The sequence below is a fragment of the Megalopta genalis genome, chromosome 3 (genome assembly GCF_051020955.1).
Source record: "Megalopta genalis isolate 19385.01 chromosome 3, iyMegGena1_principal, whole genome shotgun sequence".
NCBI classification, from domain to species: Eukaryota; Metazoa; Arthropoda; class Insecta; order Hymenoptera; family Halictidae; genus Megalopta; species Megalopta genalis.
In genome coordinates this window covers 23,441,772-23,459,604 of record NC_135015.1, presented here as the reverse complement: position 1 = coordinate 23,459,604, position 17,833 = coordinate 23,441,772, and the positions used below count along the sequence as shown (strand labels likewise).

The window sequence follows — 17,833 nt, the reverse complement described above, 5'->3', positions numbered from 1 at the left end:
CGACTTCTCAACCGGTTCGTTCGAAAGGGAACGTCGCGTCGGCGGATTTGTTTGTCGAGAACGCCAGAAAACAGTCGGTTGTTCCGTGAAAGAGACGTACATATGTACTCGGTTTTCTTTCGTTTTTTTTATCGGAGGTGGAGCGGCCGTGGCAAACGGCTCGGATGATCGATGGTCGGCCCACGGGGCCAGCCGAGTCGTCGATTTAATATAGTAATTACCGGCTTTCATCGTCGTTCACCGAGACAAGCGTTCGACGATCGGCCGTCCGTCCGGCGTTACACTCGCCGCCGACGGAATTTCTTATTTCCTTTCGCCGATGCCTATGCTTAACCGTCCGCCGAAGTCATAGGCGAGTAAGCATTCGTGGCTCGTGACGAACGAGTGGCTCCGCAAAAACCGGCCGCCGCGGCCGTCGTAAATCAGCCGTCGGGCGGATGAGTGTCTGACAACTGTGACGAAACTGGCTCGTTCCTACGGCCACGGTGAAGTTTACTATGCATTAGAAATTAATTCGCGGCCGTCCCCCCACCCTTCCCCCGCGTCGCCGCATCTTGAACCGTCAAAAACTCCAATTTTAGCGGGTCCGTCGGACGGACGAAGCTTCGATATCTGTGCTAGATTCGGCCGGGAAGAGAATTTCCCGGAGATATTTTAGCGTCGAATATTTTCGTGGAGCAATCTGACTTTTCTTTAGAGAAAAATTAGTCGTTAACAGCCGGCTCACCTTTCGTTCTTCCTTACCTTCGAGTCGAAGTAATTTCAGATGGAATTTTTATTGTTGCAAATAAATGATGCGGAACGTTCTTTGGACGCCTTCGGGATTTAAATGCAACGCTTTAGGATCGCTATGATTTTACGATGGGACCGTATAATTTTTCTACAATTTCTGTAGAATCTGTAATAATTTTTGTATAATTGTTGCACAATTTTTAATACCCTTTGTCGCGCCAAAGGCTCTAGAAACCCATATACGTAAATGCATTCTATTTAAACTCTAATGTACCTACTCTAATCGACCCTCTAATGTACACCACGCAAATGCGCCATTTTTAGGACAATCCTTTTTTAGAGCAAACCTTGCACGGTATGAACCTATTACTCGGATCTGCACTCTTGCGAATTCTTTAACGCACTTCGTCGACTTTTTCTCCACCTGCGTAGCGCTTTCAAGCCGCTATTTTGATTATTAAGGATAAGGCTAATTAAAGATCGTAACTACACCTTTAAATATAATTGCGATCGTTATGTTTGTTTCTCGTGTTACCTATTTTTTCCTGCAACATCGTTCCCTTTACTTTGTATCGCGTGTTCCGCGACAGCAAATGTTGCATCGTTCGCTTTACCTTTGTCATCTTTTTCGATAAGCGCCGCTTGTAAAATAACTACTAAACGGTAGACTTTACGGGGGGGGGGGAAGCGTTGAAAATGCATTTTGTACGTTTTTCCTTTTCACGTTGAATACGTTAATGCGAGACGACAAATATTTGACCGAATTATTCAGGTTCATTTCAATTGTTTAAACTGGAATACCGTATTTTTGTTTCGCCACAATGAGAGAGCGCGAAACAAAACGAAATCAAAATATTGTAGCGATACAAAAATACACGGCATTCCGTTTGAAAGAAATTGAAATAACGTTCGAACGACCTTGAAAAATTCAGCGAAAAGTCTTTTGTCCTGCATCGACGTTTCCATGTGAAAAAAAAGAACGTCGAAAATACATTCGACGCTTTTTCGTGTAATATTTCTATCGCGCTTGCGACGGCAAACATTGCTTTCCCGTCGATTAAATAAATTAAACTGAATTAAATGTTTGAAGAATATTGTATATCTTCTCGCGTGATACGGGATTTGGCGAATGAACTCTCTTCGAAATAGTATGTCAAATATAATATATTTAACCACGTAATATCCACATAATATCCAAGCAATTAGTATTTTTTACTGTTTGCTTGTGTGTGTGCCAAATTCATAGTCTTCCATAGTCATCCATAGTCTTCTATTTCCTAGTCTACTATTTTATTTTTACATCTATTATTACATCTATTATTTTTTTATATTACTATTATCTATTTATTTAGTACTGCAGTTGCTTTCTTTTCAAAAATATATTCTCCCTCAGCTCTGATTCTCGGTTATCGCTCGGCACACGGTTTTAAAGCATTTCGCGAGGAAACGAACGGCGAAGGCAGAGACTTTCATGTTGCATAGCGTTCGCGAGTTCACCGAAGATCGTGCGGGGTGGGTGGCAGCCGGCCCCATTTGTTTTCAAGTAATAATATTAATTAATCGATGACCCAGCCGCGGCGGGTCGTCGTATCGAGCGGCGTGCCGGAAGGCTGGCTGGAACCGCGTTTAATCGGACTGGATGAGACCCAACCTAATCGGACTTGTTGTGTGCAGGGGAAAAGAAAAAGGGGGAGTCGCGCGCGGTGATCGATACAGGCTGATTGAGCCGAGTCGAACGCTATGGAAAATTGAATCGAAGGTCCCGTTTGCGACGAATCCCAGGCGCCTGTTTCAGCCTCGGTCCAAAGGCGGTTGATCCCAACGTTCGTTAAATCGATTACAGTCGCGAGCCTAACCGGATCAGAGGACGCAGCCGGACCGGCGCACGCCGGTTTCATGGCCGAAATTCAATTTTTTTTTATATTTAATACGTCGAAAAAGTTCGACGAGATCCCGTCGACGCTACTCTCACCGAAGATCAGAAGACATAATTTATTTATTTTTTAAGTCCAATCTGACTTTTCCTTAATTAACCCTTCAGTGCCAGGATCCATTTTAACAGTGGTATAATCGACGAGGATTCTAATTATTCTCGGCTTCGTTCGGTAATTTCTCGAAACGTGCTTTTGAAAATTATTCTTGCACATTTTAACATTGCAAAAATATATAAATAATCTAATCGTAAATAGCAACGCTGGTCACCTCGACGTTTGAAATGTTAACACATGTTTTTGACTCGATAATATTTCTTGGCTGGGGTCGCGAAGAAATTAAATGACTTATATACTGTATACTTATACATGTACTGTATACTACTGCACTTATACTACATACTGTATACTTAAAACAGTAGTATACAGGGTGTCCCAAAAATGTCTCGCAATCCAAAAATGGCGGGTTCCTCGGATCATTTGAAGCAACTTCTTCCTTTACAAAAATGTTCTCCGAGGCACCGTTAACGAGTTATCAACGAAAAACAGTGACCAATAAGAATCGAGGCAGCCCAGCCAACCAGCGCGCGAAGCCCAGTTCCGCTCATTGGCTCGATCGCCTCGCGCCAGCCGAGCTCGCCTCTCATTGGTCACTGTTTTTCGTTAATAACTCGTTAACGGTGCCTCGGAGAACATTTTTGTAAAGGAAAAAGTTGCTTCGAACGACCCGAGGAACCCGCCACTTTCGGATCGCGAGACATTTTTGGAACACCCTGCATAATTCTAGTTAACACTTAATTATACTTGGCACTCGATGCTATAATTTCGGTCACGGAAATGAAATTCGCACGCGTATTCACCGAGCGTTCTCGTCTCTGTTTCAGGTGTTGACAAGGTCAGGCGTAGTCGCGTAACCGATCCCGATGGTGGTATACACGGTCCCAGCGACGTCCGCTTGAGAAGCATCGACGAGAATCGAGAGAAGAGCGGCCCCAGGTCGGTTTGACTTCGAGAACGAGACCGGCGACTGACTTCCCATCGACTGACACCTGTAAGAGACTTTTGCCGGTAGCCTAGACCGCGTCCATCGATCGTGCGCCTCTCTTCCGCCGTGCCGCGTGCTGCGTAGCGAGCGGAGGCAACAGATGGAACGAAAAGTAGCTTCGCAGGAAACATAAATTGCCGCCTCTCGAACCGGTCGTAATTTTCGAACGCAATTTCCGCGCGAGAAACGCGCGAGCCCCCGTTCTAAGATAATTGATTAGACCGGGCATCGTGGGAACCGGGGAGGTGCACGATCCTTGGAACGATCCCTCGCGATACGCACGGTGCCATTTCTTCGATTAATTTCTTCGCGATCTCTCTCTTTTTTCTCTCTCTTCGAGATCTCGAAAAGGGTCTAGCCTGATAAGCATGAGAAATGTGCCCCACCCCACTCCCCAAGTCGAATTGGATAGGTTCTCCAAAGAAGACATTTTCCCGAAAGCGATTCTCGACAAATCTGACGAAATTATACGTTAATTGTACGTTAAAAACTATACGCAGCAAAAGGCAAAAATTGTAAAAACGGCGATCGCTCTACAATATCGATATAAAATCGGTAATTTAAAGATCGGATCTGCGGTCGAAAAATCTGAAAAAATTCTCGAACGCGTGTCCAAGCCGATGGAAAGCTCGTGATTTTTTTCATAATTTTCTGTCGAATATAACCGGAGGAATCGCGTTCAACCCTGTAAGCACCCCATCAGTGGAGACATCGAGGCTTTTGGGAGAATGTTTTTTTCTTTTTAGGGGAGAGAACCCATCGATCGGTCGTATAACAGGTTAAAAATTCGGAATCCTCGAGGAACGTACGATTTCGTTTCGGTGATCGTGAACGAAATGTTGCAGGGTGACAGGGTTCGAAGACGGGATTAAGGTGAAGCACGGCAACGTGTTCAGCTAGCGACCGTGTGCCAGGTTCGCGCATACTTCAGCAACGAGGCAATTCAGTAGCGACACCTCCCGTGATGTCATCGTCCAACATGTTCCCCCAACAGTATTGTCTACGATGGAAGTACCATCACAGCAACCTACAGACCATGTTCTCACAGCTGCTCGAGCGGCAGGTGTTCTGCGACGTCACCCTTGCCTGCGAGGGCAAGACTCTCAGAGCGCACAAGGTAAGCAGAGACTTCTGCCGGCTTCATTCACATTTCGGATCCGCGCGCGCGGCTCGTCGGAATTCATCCGCGGTATCGTCGCGCGCCGCGATAAGAATATAAAAGCCGAATATCCTCGCAGAACGATGTCGGATCTTCCCAAATTGTTGTGTTGCTTGTTATCGAATACCTTGCATTAATTATTAAATTAATTGTTAATATTATACAAGGGAATGCGACAATCTTTTAGGCGAAGCTCGATTGTTTTCAGCAAATACTGTTATTTCATTAAAAAAAGGAAACGGTCGTTACAAATGTCGTTATTTTTTAATTCCTCAATATTTAGGCTTGAGAAATAACAATATACTAATTATTTAGTATCCTTAACCCTTAATAATTGATGGAGACACACCGAACCTCTTCGACGTGGCTTTAAGAAATTGTAAAGATTTTTTTAAACCCGATTATTAGAAAATTTCAAAAGGAATATAAGTTAATAAATAAGTATGTAGTATACTAAATAATTAGTATATTGTTATTTCTCAAGCCTAAATATTGAGGAATTAAAAAATAACAGCATTTGTATTATCACGGCAACAGTATTATTTATTAACTTATATTCCTTTTGAAATTTTCTAATAATCGGGTTTTAGAAAATCTTGATAATTTCTTAAAGCCACGTCGAAGGGGTTCGATGTGTCTCCATCGATAATTAAGGGTTAAGATCACCCTTATACGTCGGCAACGAGTCTGTCTAACACACTGGTCAGCGAAAAATCGCCGCGACTTTTACTCTTTCGAACGGTTCGTCGTCCTTTTGTCCGTCGATTCCGAGCCCGCGTAGGCCGTCACCGAAAAGGATAATCTTCCGAGCGAGATGGTAAACGAAGTAAAACACGCGCAATCAATCAGTGTCTGGAATTTTCAATATGGCCTCCGTTCTCTGTAGAAATCCGGCGAAAAATCTAGTTCGGCGCAGAAGTGATTGATCGTTCGGTCGAATGCGAAAAAAGAATTAAAAATCGGCCGTTGTCGTCGGGACACGGTGTAGTTTTCTTGTCGCCCGTAAAGGGACGATTTTTTACGGCCGATTAATTACTTGAAATAGTATATAGGATTCCAGCGGGTGATATCGTCGCGTCGCTTCCCGTTCCCGCGAAGTTTCCCCGGGCTGCGGCGAGCAATTGTAGTCGGAAAAATGACTAACGATTACGATTTTATGCATTTGCGACATAGTTAAAAATTAAGCTGGCTAAAAGTTAGCCGTAGCTTAAAAGTTGAAATTAAAAACAGCTGAAACTTCGGATGGTAGAAGGTTCGAAAGAACTTTCAAATACCGATATAATTATCTTTGATCTACCCTGGAGGATGAATTTGTTATTTAACTTCAATTTCTCGCAACGGGCGCGGACATCTTTTATTTTGCAGAAAAATCCGCTGACCGGTTATAATGTACAAGCTGTTCGATACGTGTCCGTAAATAAATTGCAGTTAAAAATATGTCACGCTCGGTCCCACTTTAATCAGGAAAGCCTCAACGATACATCGAGCAAATTTGCATGTCAAAAAAGACCGAAGATAAAAATGTTGAACCGTCGTTCTTTTCAAAGCGTCGTTACGTAATTTCTTGACTCATCTTTTTGCAGAAAATATTATATCGTAGGATCGGTAAAGTGGGAAAAATTGTAAAATCGTGCGATAAGAATACAAAGATTCCTAAGGAAAATCACCGGCGGAAATAATTGTTAATGAGCCGAACGACCGTTGACCGATTGCGAATCGCAAATACCGACCAAAATGTAATTACGACGCGAACACGACGAACAAATGTAACTGTGCGCTTCGTCCAAAGAAAAGAGTTGCGACTAAAACGACCGGGGTTCGATCGGACTCGCGTCGCTCATATTTCCAGTCGTTAGTCAAACTTCGCGAAGCGACGCGCTCGTCCCTGCCGCGGCAGTTGACCCTTAAACGCGCCCTTCGGCCGGCTCGATAGTTTCCTATTCGCTTTAAAATCCCTTTCGCCGGCGTTTTCACGGCGCGCCGTTGGCGTTAGCGTTTCGCGTCCGCGTCGGTGTTGGCTCTCTTTCACGGTTTAAAATTTTTTCAGAGCGCCGGTCGTTCAACTCCGCGTCGTTTAACGCGTTACAGGTGCATTGTATTATCAACGAGACGCGTGCTACTCCATTTTCACTTTCCGCGGACATGGACACACGCTCCGCGCCGCGCCGCGCCGCGCCGCGTTCTCTCCATCGTAATTGCTCGCGCGCTCTCGCACCCCCCTTCAATACACTAATTTCACCCGTCGCCGGTTCTTGGAGAGACCCCTTGACCGCGCTCGAAAATTTGAAAATAGTTCGCCGGAGAGCCGGCGTCTCGCGACGCGGATCAATTTATTTTCGATCCCCGTCGACGGGGACGAGGACTCCGACGAGATAGGGGACGAAGACGCGACGGAGGATTAGAACGAGCTAAAGGGTGAGAACCAGACAGAGAACGAGGACGAAATAGGGGATGAGAACTAGTCGGAGAACGAGGATGAGGACGAGTTAGAGAAGGAGACAGAGGACGAGAGCCGCGAGCACGAATTTCGACAAAATTTCCGCGAGGCCGGGAAAAAAGCATCGCGGTCCAATAAACGTGTTTCCTCGTAATTAAACTTCATCCCCATCAGAAAAAGCCGGGCGAGAGCAGACGACAACAGACGACGAAGGCAATCTCGTCCAGCTTCCATTGACTTTCACGATGCCCGCTCGGCCATCCCCGACCGACCCCCGTCGTCCCCCTTTCTCCTCGTACACGTGTCTCTCTATCGCTCCGTGCCCAGTCCTCGCCCACCACCGCCCTCCTTTTTCCCTCTGCGCGTTTTTCTGCGTACCCACCTTCATCCGGCGTACCCGCCGCCCTCTTTCGCCCGGCGGGTGGAGAATTTCCTCTATTCGTCTTATTGCACATCGCCGACCAGAGAAAAGAGACCGAGAAGAGAGCGAGAGCGATGGAACGAGTCACGGCGGAGAAACGAGTCGTCGGAGCGAGATGGAAACAGATGAGAGAGAGAGAGAGAGAGAGAGAGAGAGAGGGGGTGGGAGGCGCGCAAGAGGGTGTAGACCACCCTCGCCTGGCCCCGGGGAACATAAAACTTAACAAACGATCAATTTTCTGTTCTTTGTTTCTTAGCAGGCTGGAACTACGGTATTTCGCCACTCTCCCTCCACCCCGGCGTTCTCCTTCGCCCGGCCGACCCTCTTTCAACCAACCCCCACTCTCGGCTCCTCTGTTCTCCTCCACCCTTTCTTTCTTTCTTTCCTCGCTCCTTTCCCTCTACCTTCGGCCGCCGCGCGCCACGGCAACGCCGTTCGTTCTCTCTCTCTCTCTTTCTCTCTTTTTTTTTCTCTCCCCGTCTCCGTCTCGCTCTCTCTTTCTCTCCGCCACCCCCTCACTTTCCCTGGCAATCGCTATCTTCTTCTTTTCTTCCCTCCCACTCTCTGTTTCACCCTTCAGCCAGCCAGCAGCCACCCCTTCGCTTCGCCGTCGGCCACCCCCCTTACCCCCGGCGCAGCCCGCTCCGCCGTTCCCGTGGCAGAGGCAGCCGGCAGCCGGCAGCCACCAACCACCCCCTCCATGTTTCCCTTTTTGTATCTTCGTCTCGGCCGTGCGTCGAAACGAGCCGCGCAGAGGAGAGGCACTCTATCAAAGTAGAGTACGTTTGGCTTGGTTTATTTTTTACTTTGGGAGGGGTCCAAATTGTAAAATCAATACTTCCTCCTAAATTTAGAATGCCGCCACCCGGCGACGCCGACGCGCACGGCCTTTTTCCAACGGTTCTTCCTTTCGGCCTCCACGGGATCGCGGAGGCCGCGGCGGCCGCTTCGCACCGTTCCGCGCCGCACCCCGCCGCACCCCGTCGCGCCCCGTCGTCGCGGCGACTACGCGAGGCAGGGTGATATTCCGCGGCGCGCGGACCACCCGAGAGTCGTCGCGCCGGAAGACAAAAGACGTGGAAACGCGACCGACTAATCGCGACAGATACAACCGCGAGCCGCCCGATTGCTTCTTCACCCCCGCGTCTACCCGACCGGCAACTCCCGCGAGCGTTGACACCGGCTACGAGGCCCATTTTCAACCCTCTCGGTCGCGCCGCCTCCGCGCTGCAACGAAACATCTATTTTTTTCACCGACGCCGTCGCCCGAAATTGATCGTCCACGGTTCACACTGCAGCTTCGTTAAATCTTTAACCTCTGAACTCTCCCGAGCCTCTCGCTGTCGCGCGGAACCCTGACCGAGGGCTGTTGAACACGATCGACGGAGTACGCTTTCCGTAGCTTGCTTTTTCCCTCTATCGCGCGCTAACAGCGTAGCAGCGAACGGGTTAAATTCTGAAAACGCGCCGATCGAAATCCCCCAAAACACGATTCCCTTCGACATCTTGTCCGCGAAACGCGGCGTAAAAATTTCAGCTCGGAAGCATAATTATCGTTCGAGTTACTTCAATTTCAGCGATAATTATTGGCAATTAAAAAGTTCTCGCGTCTCGTCCGTCCTCGCGCGACTGCTGCATCATTGTTCTCTGTGACGAACGGTTAACCGTCGATCGATTATTGTTATTGTTACGAGATCGAACGATCTTTTTGGAAAGACGCGTAGTCGATATCTCGTCGTCTATCCTTTTATCAGACTTTTTACAGACAGCGTATCGCGTTTGTCTCCAAAAGGCAAAGCCGGCTACTAAAGATACCTTCCCGATCGAATTAGCGAGCGAAATCTATCGCAAATAGTCGGAATTCTTATCAGCGATAGTGTTATCAATCTAATCTGGCTCGCCGGCGAGCGAGAACGACTTTGCTCGACTTCTCGCGGCTTTCGGTTCTTCGAAGAAATTTTCTTCGGCCGCGGCCGCTTCCTCCGCAATTTTTCCTTCGAAGACAGCGTCGGTCTTTCGAGGGTTGAAAACGTTACGGCGACGGTTCTTGAAACAGTTATCGAGAACCGAAGAAGTCCCGTAACTGTTGTAAGGAAAATTTGTTGCAACTTTTATAAGGAAAACGTGTTATAACTTTTACAAGGAAAACGTGACTTAACCGTCGCAAGGAAAAAGTCTAAGAAAAAATACTGCTAACTGTTATAAGGAAAAAGTCTCGTGACTGTTACAAGTTTACGGATTTGATGCGCTCGCGGCAAAAATGGATAGGCGAAACGTAAAATAGCGAGTGTTGATCGATTAATTCCGGTTTAAAAAAAAAAGAACGGAATGAGATTCGTACTCGACAGGATATTTCTAGAAATCTCCGCCACGAGTGTGACACGTTCAAGCGCGACAAGGGTCTAGTAATCTTTGCATAAAGCCAAAAGTCCTTAAAATATGAAACAACTTTTTTAGCCGCGCTAAATCGAACGAAACCGCGAAAGGAGGAAGTTGCATTTATTTGTCTAGACCTTATTAAATGAAAACCGTGCGATGCGTTGTAAAAACGGACTCGGGTGCAGAACGGTTCGAGGCGGTTACTTTCGAGAAGCTCCGACGGAAATCGCGAAGTCATCGATCCAGAGAACCGTGCGATGATCTCGGAAAGTAAAGTCCCGTTCCCACTGTTGTGAAATTAGAGAGACAGCTGCGTCCCGGTCCTCGGCCACCTGTATCCAGGTGTGCCCCTGCGATCGTAGATGCGATCAGTCCACGAAAAAAGAGGGGGAGGAGGGGGGAATCGGAATCGGTTTCTCTCCGACCGATCCGCCGGTGCGTCGGTGCATCGATGGAAGCCGGCGCGTCGGTGAAAGCCGGTTGTTTAGGGCATGGAATTAGGGGTGCGCGCCCCCGGGGATAGTTCGCCTCGGCAGCTGAAAGGCGAGGAGGTTTTAGGATCGCGATAAGACCGCGGAACGGCTTGCCGAGCACGGACCGTTTTTACGATTCTCTCTTTATCGCGGGACACGTGTGCGAGAGCTACCGTGGAACCGTGTAGGTGGGAACGTTCGGGGCCGGATTGAAATATAAACGAGCGCGGGAGTCGGTCGCGCGCGATCAGAATGCAACGTCAGTGGTCCCGCAGCCGTGTTGCGGTTTGTTTTATGATGCTGTTGCGTTTCGGCACGGCTCCGCTCGGCTCCTCGTTCTTCGCTTTTCGCCGGATCGCCGTTCCCGTCGGCTGAAATATCGATTACCGTTCCGGCAGCGCTGCGCTTTCGGGGTTTCCCGCGGCGGCCAACTATTTTTTCTAGCCTATTTTCTGTTCGATCCGTTTCTCTGCTCGTCTATCGCCGCGGCGAACGAAATTCGAGACCGCGCGCGCGGCACCCGGCTACGAAAACCGCCGCGCGGCCGGCTTTCGTCCCGGCGTCGAACTCACCGGCGAAACGATCCGGCAGCAAGAAAAGCCCGGGGACCCCGGCGGCTTCCAACTTCGCCTGGAAAATAAGAAGAAACCATCCGTCGACGTCTCCGGCTCCCAGGAAAATAGAAACACTCGTCGTCCGGCGACGTATTTCTTGCCCGCCTTTTCTTTCAATCCGATCTCGGTGGCAGCCCATCTGTCCTCTATCCCCGAAGCGTGATAAGAAAGGGAATTTCTGGAACCGACGTCTCCTGGAAATCGTTCTCCGCGCACGCCGCCCAACTCGATAAACATTTACGTAAAACGCTCCGACAGGAATACCGCCGATCTCGAAGTCGATCGGGGATTCGGCGTGATCCGATGCGAATTAACTCGACCGTGTTAATCGCGACGATCGCATCGTCGTGCAACGATGCATCTTTCTTATGAGACACCCGGGTAGACAAAAGTTGCCCGAGCATCCGGGTATTTCATAAGCCGCGCGCGTATGCGATTCTAATTCGCGTTGGTGTAAAAACTGAAATAATATTTACGTGGAATTTCTCTTTAATTCGCGCTCGGATTGCGCACAAAAATGGTCAATTTGGAAAGAGGAGATACGATTATTATTCGAGCCTCGCGGCTCCTTTTTATAGTTCTTGGCAATTGGTAACCATAAAAAAGAGCCGCGATCGTCCATCGAGTGCGCAATCCGAGCGCAAATTGGAGAAAAATTACCCGAATATGGAAAAGTTATTTTTATCTTACGTCGATTGTCTCTTGAAATATAGAATCTAACGCACTCGAGGGTGTACTCGTCGGATCATCATCTTCGTCGTTCAACGATGATATCTCGTTTATCGTATTTCCCATAGAAATTGCAATCGTTGATGCTTTCGCTTCGACGTTGTCAAAATTGAATCGCGTCCGGCCCGTTCGCGCCAAGTAAATAAATAAATAAATAAATCCACTCCGGCGGATAGTTTGGATTTAGCCAGCTGGCAGCTTAAGGAGCACTCGATTAAATAAATTATGATCTCGAGTGTTCTCTAAAGAGCCGGGTAGTTTAGCAACTGAAGTTAACGGAAGCTGGCTCGTCGACGAGCCGCCGGGACGGTGTGCTCGGTGTGCAGGCGCTATTGATTTCAAGTTAACAGTTTAAAGCAGATTTAACGAAGCTGCCGAAGATTTATCGATGGCTCGAATGTGCCGGCGCTCACGGGCTCATTGAATACTCGCGTCTCAATTGCTGCTCTCCGGTCGCGAGCGACATTACTGTATAAATAGAGCATTCCTGAGCGGGAAATAGTGAGAGACGCTCGAAGCCGCGATTTATTCGTAGAACCGCGCGCGCGACTCGTTCAGCAACGTTCCATTAATCCCGACTTTCCCGGAATAAAGACGATAACGACGACGACGACGACGACGACGACGACGACGACGGACGACGAGGACGACGACGACGACGACGAGGACAACTTCTCTGTCTCTCTCTTCCTCTCTCTCTCTTCCTCTCTCTCTCTCTCTGCTCTCTGTGTTTGACTCCGCGCTCATAGAAGCCCGGCCCGCGGAAGCCCGATGTGCCACTCTCGGTGTATCAGAGACCCTATCGACGTCGAGGAGGGAAAAGCGGCCGTTCCCATAAAACGGAGCACGCCGCGCGCGGCTAACTTCGTTCGCGTTTTCTTTCGTCGTGAAACTTTCATGCTGGAAACGAGCAACGGATACGCTCAAGGGCGGCCCGCGCCGCGTTAACCGCGCCGCGACCCAATTTTTCGAAAGCAGTTTTCAACTATAGTCCAACTCTATGCACGCCCAGCGAGCTAGATAACTCGCTTTCTAGGCTAAATTCATTTTTCATTCGACGGCCGAACGTGCGCTCGCCGGCCGATCAATTTTTACGGCGTCCCGTGGACGCGACTCGACTCGACACACGACCCGACGCGACGCGCATCGGTTCACTCGGCTCGAACCCCGGCTCTACACACACGTTTTTCGGATTACACCACTTTATGCCGATTCTCGGCAACTCTTTCATTCCATCGCGTTTACATTTCCTCCGATTCCGGTAGTTACGCGATCTCTATCGACGCAATCGCGGCCCGCTCTTGATAATCGTCGCTCGATAATTATATTTGCTACAGTTTTCCCGAATTTTATGCCGTTCAATAAACGTTTCTTACGAGTGAAAGTATTGTTTGTAAACTATTTCCAAAAATTGACCACATTTTTATATCATTTAACGAACGTTTAGAGTAAAGATATTATTATGAACTGAACCGTCCAGACTGGATTTTTTTCCCAGAGTTACAGCATTCGTAGAAAGCTTGCGTAGAAAGTGGATTTCTTTTCATTTTTATAGTATTCGCGAAAAGAGCTTTCTAGATTTTTATATCATTTTATAAACGTCTGCTGCGAGTAAGGACATTGTTATAAACCACGTCTGTAGAATTTAACAAATAAAATTGAAAATAGAGTATCTATGCAGCATCTATAAAATCGAAAATACAGTAAATTCTCCCCAACTTTCCTACAGCCTGTAAACAAAAATTGCACTATTCGGAAAGTTCTGACCACTTGAACCGGTCCCAAGTTGACAGCAGATTGGGTCCGGGTGGCGAATTAACGAAGGCTGGGAAGATCCGTAGAAAATATTGCGGAAACGGTGGCGCGGTATTTTCGCGATCTGTGAACCAACGTTCGGGGTCAGGCGATCGATCAGGAGGCTCGCGGAAACGCGAAGAAAACGATAGTGGGATTCCTCGGGGTCCGCGACCGTGACGAGGACGATATCCACGTTCTCAGGTTCCGCGCCGCGCCGCGCCGCACCGCGCCGGCAGCAGGAGATGCGCGTTACAGTGGCGTGTGTGCCCCGCGGGTAATTATATGCCGCGGCAGAAGGGTTGCCAGGTGCTAGGGTCGTTAAACCCGGACATCCTGTGTTCTAAAAAACACGACGCGCCGTTTCCTAACTGTATAAATAATAGCACGCCTTCGCACGCACCGGCACCGGCACCGGCACCGGCACCGACTCCGCTCTCCGCTTCCGAAATCCGCCAGTCGGCTTTGAAAAAGTTGCTTTGTGACTTGGGAAAGTTCTGCTTGTCTGCCGAAGTTATGCGCGTCCTCTGATTTTTATGCGCATGGTACACCTGCTCCGGCTAGTTATTCTACGGTGTTTTGCTTCAGTGCTTTCCCGACGTTGCTCGGAAATTATTGTTAGGCGAACGTTCCTTATTGTCGGGGTGTTTAAGGTAAACGTCCCAGCGATTGTGGACGACCGAGGAAAGAATTTCTGTTCCAAGTGGATCGCGGATTTTATGCATTTATGGTAGAAACGAGTAGATGTAATTCAAGAGAAGGTGGAAAGATTAAAAAAAACAGAGAATGTTGATGTATTAATTAGAAGTTTTACTATAATTATTTAAAAAAGAAGAAATATTGTGCATCGCTTCTGTGTTCGACGATCGTTGTAGACAATTTTAATTTTGCACAATTATCTAATTATCTAATTATCCACCGAACGTGTTCGCGAGTTTTGCCATCCTTCTCGTGTACCATCGACGGGAGACACCCTAATTTAAGAATGCGATTCACGCCGCAGAATAGCCTTACTTGCCTCGTATTCGAAGCCTCCATTTTCTCACAAAATCGACTTAATCCGACCGCCTCGAAATTTGAATACCTGAATATGCATTTTCTGAAAATACAACGTCTGCCAGACGAGAAAGAAGAGAGGCCGCGGTCCTACGAATTCCTGCAAACGAGAGCAAACAACGCGTGCCGCGGTTGATAAAAAATGAGGACTGTTGTACGGTTCCGGAACAATGCGTAAAGAGGCGAACGGTTCGACGAGCCTAAAAATTGCTAATACTTCGGGGATACGATAATAACAAAATACGTATCCGATCGACGTAAGTTTTTGTGGTTAATTCGAGCACGGTGCGAAGTACGATAAACGATGTTAAAAAAGGAAATGAGAGACTCTTATTTCAGACGTCACAGTTTTATGTAACTCTTTTTTAAATTGCCTGTCGGTGTGCATAATTCCGAACAGGATCAGCTGCGACAAAAAAATAACAAAAAATTTAAAAGTGCACGGCGTTCCCGTTTTTGCGAAAATTATGAAAATGGCAGCTATTCGTTGCCGATCGCATCGTATCTAAAAGCCTAGTCTCGAGGAAAATGCGTTTAATACTATATTTTTCCCGACATTTTGTATACAAATGACACAAATTATCAAATTAATTTCGTGACGACTACAGAAAAAGCCGAGAAGTGATTGCATAGAACGCAGGAAATAATTTGTATTAAAATTGATCGAAAGATTTCATAATAACAAAATACTTTCAACAGTTATTAAAAATGATTAAAAGAGAGCGTAGGAACAGATGTCCTTCAACCCTTTTGGTAAAAATCGTGTCAAATAATCGTTGATTAACCAGAGTTTCGGAACGTCGCTACATCCGAGAAATAAGTTGTTTCAAAGACAGCTGTTTAAACCAGAAAAAGCGTCGATTCTTTCGAAACGTCGAACCGTCCCTCTCCCCTTAACCGTGAAAAATCGAAGGAGTTCAGTATCGCGAGGGTGTCGGGTCTGCCGATAGCGAAACGCGGAACGGTTATCGTTGGGAAGCGTCTGCTCGTGTGCCCGATTACCGACGCGGACCGTCCGGCAAACAAAGCGTTTCATTAAACGAGCCGGCTCTCGGGCTCTCGGGCTCCGGCCGGCTCGGGCCGAGTCGGTACGACGAGTTCGAAAACCCAGTGACACGAGCTTGAAAAAGTGAAAACGGCGTCGGCGGCGGGCGTGGGTGGAAATCACCGTGTGTCGGTGATTCCTCAAAAGCCTGGATGGAAAACGCGCGCTCGAAATTTCCCTCGACGCGACTGGATGACCGACAACACACGCGAGCCGAGGGTGGGAGGGGGCAAGAGAGAACGAGAGAGAGAGAGAGAGAGAGAAGGGGCGGTAAGGGAACAAGGGTGGCAGGGCGTGTGTGCGTGGGTGGGGGTGCAGAAAGGGAGGACGAGTGCTCCCGCACGTGTTAATGGGATTTTACGAGCGACGCGTGGCGAAGGAAAAGCCGTTTCGCGAAATTAACACCCGCCGGAGCGAGTGAACTCGTAAAAAAGTATAATCGATATTTTCGTACGGGCGTAAGTACTTTTTTCCCCCTGCCGCCGCCGCCGTCGACGCCGCCGCCGCCGCCGACACCGACACCCTTCGACACCCAACACCCCTACGAACCTCTCTGTCTTCCATCGCAAGCGTCGCACAGTGCGATATTTCGACAGCCTAAGCTAGCGGAGCCAGTTACTGTGGCGTAGACAATTACCGCGCCTTGGTCTATTTCCAAGGATAATTAATGTTAGATTTATCGAATACGCCTTGTCAAATTTATTTATCGAATATGTCCCCTTCCTCGAACGTCGATAGAAATTATAATACATATGCCGAAATTTGTCGACGCCCGACTTTCCGTCGACTCGTACCACTTCTTAGATGTTTGCAACAATTTTTCAAAAAATTTGCCGAGCTTCGATCGTTGCGTTGTATTTATCTAATTATTCCACCCCTCGCGCCGGGCCTCTAATACTTTCCATTTAAAAGCTGTCTACGTGGAATACAACGATGGTTCGCGAGATATAATCGTAAAAAATCGGAGAACTTTCAATTAGAGACGCATCGATATTCTGAACACCGATACCTCGGTATCCGGGCAAGTATTAAACTCTGAATCGGCATTCCGAGCAATAATAATCAAATACGTAATGGAGAAAAAGACGAAGAAAATAGTAATCGAGAATCAAGTGCTCCCAGATAATGGAAATAATACGGCGTGCCGGCGAGTCGCGCGCTTCCATTCCCTCGAAAACGTTCCGCGTTCAGGCGAGCCACCCCCGCCGAGCGAAACATTAATTTGTTTCGCTGGTATCTCGGGGCTTAATATTTTTCATTAGGTGCCGTCTCGCTCGTTTCCTCGGCCGCGTCTCCGGCCAGCCGCCTCGAAATTCACGGAGAAGCCCGAGACACGGGGGTGGTAACCTAACCCTTCCTCGCGCATGCGAGCCTGTGAATTAACACTTGGCCGAAGGGCGCAGGGTTCTCGGGCTCGTCCGTCTAATTGGGAGAGAGTCTTCGGGACCACGACTTCGAACCCCTCGCGGTTTGCTTAGCAGCAAATGTTTTACACACACTCGAGGGACCCGACTACTTTTTTTCATCGAACGAGCTTCTTAGCAGCGTTTAACCCCGGCAATCTGCGATGACCCGCGGGTCACCGAGTGACCCATTTGATAATTTCGCAATTGTATTTGCTTTTATAGAATGGAACGAACGTCCTTGTTTCTGATATTATTTATTTTTTATATTAGCCGTTTTTAATATTGTTTACGTTTCTTCTTCCATCGTGATTTCACGTAGGTCCTACGAGATCTCCTTGGACAATGCATATCATACAATAAAATAAGGTAGATCAAATGAAACGAGAAGATGGAATAAATTAAACTCGAATAAAATAGAATAGAATAAAGTACAATAAATTAATTTCAAGTAAAATAGAATAGAATAAAATACAATAGATTAAACTTAAATAGAATACGACAATGTATATAAACGCCTTTATATACTAGTATCGCGTACCAATATATAATTTTTTTACCAATAAAAAGAAACGAGCGTAAACCAAACGAAACTGAACAATCGATAATTAATAT

The 17,833-nt window shown here is 47.5% G+C and overlaps 1 protein-coding gene across 5 annotated transcripts in view; it reads left to right on the top strand.

Moving 5' to 3' along the window:
- Window positions 1-17,833, top strand: part of LOC117222139 (uncharacterized) — a 152,987-nt gene that overhangs the window by 95,030 nt on the left and 40,124 nt on the right. For all 5 annotated transcript variants that reach the window (XR_004490626.2, XM_076520383.1, XM_033473658.2 and 2 more), the window contains 2 exons: window positions 3,548-3,714; window positions 4,554-4,825. Coding sequence is in view for 4 of the 5 variants with exons in the window: in XM_076520383.1 (XP_076376498.1) it covers window positions 4,673-4,825 (153 nt within the window). In the remaining variant the exon portion in view is untranslated. The remainder of the gene's footprint in view (window positions 1-3,547; window positions 3,715-4,553; window positions 4,826-17,833) is intronic.